Source organism: Prunus persica, chromosome G2 (genome assembly GCF_000346465.2).
Source record: "Prunus persica cultivar Lovell chromosome G2, Prunus_persica_NCBIv2, whole genome shotgun sequence".
Taxonomy (NCBI): domain Eukaryota; kingdom Viridiplantae; phylum Streptophyta; class Magnoliopsida; order Rosales; family Rosaceae; genus Prunus; species Prunus persica.
The window spans coordinates 22375988-22378592 of NC_034010.1; the positions used below are offsets into that span (position 1 = coordinate 22375988).

The 2605-nt window shown below is 42.7% G+C and overlaps 1 protein-coding gene across 1 annotated transcript; it reads left to right on the forward strand.

Moving 5' to 3' along the window:
- On the forward strand, positions 481-2293 carry LOC109947525. The gene is made up of 2 exons (XM_020557932.1): positions 481-1629; positions 1742-2293. The coding sequence occupies exons 1-2, from the start codon at positions 739-741 to the stop codon at positions 1976-1978; spliced, it is 1128 nt and encodes a 375-aa protein (XP_020413521.1). The 5' UTR covers positions 481-738; the 3' UTR covers positions 1979-2293.

The following is a 2605-nucleotide window of genomic DNA, read 5'->3' on the forward strand; positions in this document are numbered from 1 at the left end:
ATGACTAGGTAAATATACTTTGTGTTTGAAAAATAATGAAAATGTCATTGAACTCGAACATTATGATATTAATACACACTTACGCATTGGGATATCCTCGACGCCTTATCTAAAACTAATGAAAAAACATGACAAAGAAAACACGCCATACAAAACAATTAGTGCCCCACGGCCTTGTTTACCCTTGAAATGAAGATGAAATGAAGATGTGGCTGAATAGGAAATGAACACGACACCAACTATATCCAATCGTTAACATTACAGGCCCCAAAAAAAACTTCCCGCCCACTGGCTTGCACCACCTATCCCAACTCCCTAACGTTTCTCGAAAGTCAATAACGCAAAAGTGAAATACCGGAATAATTGTCAAAGGCATAAAAGGAAGGCCCGTGGACACCGGCGCCATGTGGGTTACCTTCTGGGGATTATTTATGTCATGCTTTAGAATTTTATGAATTTCCGTATTGTCTTCTTCTCAAGGTGAAGCCTGTATCTACTGTTAAAACGTAATTAAACAAGATGAAATGGAACCTTTGTTAAAAAATACAAATGAAATAAAATTCCTCCATAAATAACACACCTTCGGTCTACACTTCAACATCCAAAACACCCCTCACCTCTCTTTCTCTCTCTCTAGTCTCAGTCTCAGTTTCAACTCTCTCTCTCTCTCTCTCTCTCTCTCTCTCTCTCTCTCTCTCTCTCTCTCTCTCTCTCTCTCAAAAACCCCTCACCTAGGCTATGACTATCTCGTCTCTTCTTCAAAACCCCTTTGAAATGATCCCTTCTTCTTCTTCTTCTTCTTCTTCTTCTGCTGCTGTCAATTTAGTCCGTCTCCACCTAGGAGAAGTCCATTTCCATGCGATGAAAGCTGCAGAGGTTGAAGAAAGCTGTAACGAACCTCAAAGGGTCCATTCACGCCCAATCAATCGACCCTCTTCAGCTGATATCATGTCACCAAATGCCAGTCGACTGTACTCGGCCGCAGTAACCAACGGCACAAACAGTACCACAAGCTTGAGCCCAGAGAGGGTCTTTTTGTCTTCAATCCCCGTCAACGGCCTGAGCCGACAAGATGCAATCGCTGCAAGTGCGGGCTACCGCCTGAACATGGACTTACACAGCAGCAGCAGCAGCAGCCATCATGTCGTGGGTTTCTGTTTTCTGCCGCCACCTGAGCTTGCCGATCTGAACTACGCGGCGAGGCGCATCCCGGACCTCAACTTGCCACCATCAGATGTCTCAGCTTCGGAGCTGGTCCTAAGAATCAAGGACAGAAACATCCTCCTATTTATCGATGCTGTGCGTTCGTTGGTTGTCAAGCACGGAAGCCCCGAGGAGCTGGCGGAGTACATGAAGAACAAGAGCAGCTTGACCAAACCCCAGCTTTGGAATCTTGATTCTATTCGGATTTGGAATATGCTGTCCCTCTCCCGGGGAGGTGAAATTGAGAAGGAGCTGGTGGATGAAGGCCTGGTCGAAGCCCTAATTCGCGTCGAGGATCTTCCATCGCCGCTGGATCTGGTCCTCGCTCCGCCACATCACTATAAGGCCTCCGGCAACCAAGATGCTAGGATTGATTACAAGTACAAGCAAGCATCAACTTGGTTCGACAACAACAAAGAGACTTTGGTATTTATAAATTATTTATGCATCCAACTCTCAGACTGTCGTCTAATTACCTTACCTTTGATTATTATAGATTTGTATTATGCATCCCATATATGTTAAACCCAATTTTCAGTCCTCGGATGCTCGAAATTATGATGTTGTTGATGAGGAAGAGGTCCAGCGCAGCGGTAATTATGATGTTGTTGATGAGGAGGACGAGAGCAGCGGTGATGAGGCTGATCATCATCAGGACCAGAAGCGCAAAGCGGTGGCTGTTATGGACGACCAGGATCCGTATGATCAGCATCTCCAGAGGAAGAAGGCGAGTCACTGTGGAGCTCTTCGTATGGATCAGCCCGCCAATCCATGAGTCTGAAGCTGCAGAGGAGAGGACTCATCATCATCAGCCTCTACCCACCAGTTCAAATGCCCCATCCATCCATCCATCCACTTTTTTCTTTAATTTTTTTGTGCAATTATATACACACGAATGTATGACTTTAGTTATACATAAATAAGATGCTGGTCTGGATGCAGGCTGGAAGTTTTTTGGGTATTATTATATACGGATGTTCCGATGTTGTATTATCAGGGACATATATATTTATGTCTCCTTGATTGGTTGTTATTGCAATGTATCAGAATAATCAATTTGTACTGCTTACATATTCATCCTTTTGGGAAATATGGACCAATTTTCTTCTTTTTGCCAAGGAATTATAGACCAATTAATCATGTGAGGTAGCTGCACACAGTTGCATGAAATTAATTATTTTGAAGAAAAAGAGCTAAAATTGATAAAGGGTGGTCTTTTTATTTTATTTATTTATAATATAATAAACAAAGCTATAGTATTTATTGAAGAAATGAACATAGTACAAAGCCACAAAAGTGTCAAAATGGGTAGTGACCAAATGAATTGATCTGAAGAGAATTACGCCTCAACCAACAAATATATATTCAAACCCCTTATCAGCAGCCCGAAACACTTGTACTC

What these genes read in the sequence shown, in the direction of transcription:
- LOC109947525 (XM_020557932.1), top strand. Translation starts at nt 739, where the DNA reads ATGACTATCTCGTCTCTTCTTCAAAACCCCTTTGAAATGATCCCTTCT. An exon ending in ACAACAACAAAGAGACTTTG is followed by an intron (nt 1,630 to 1,741) that starts GTATTTATAAAT and finishes CCCAATTTTCAG; the next exon opens with TCCTCGGATGCTCGAAATTA.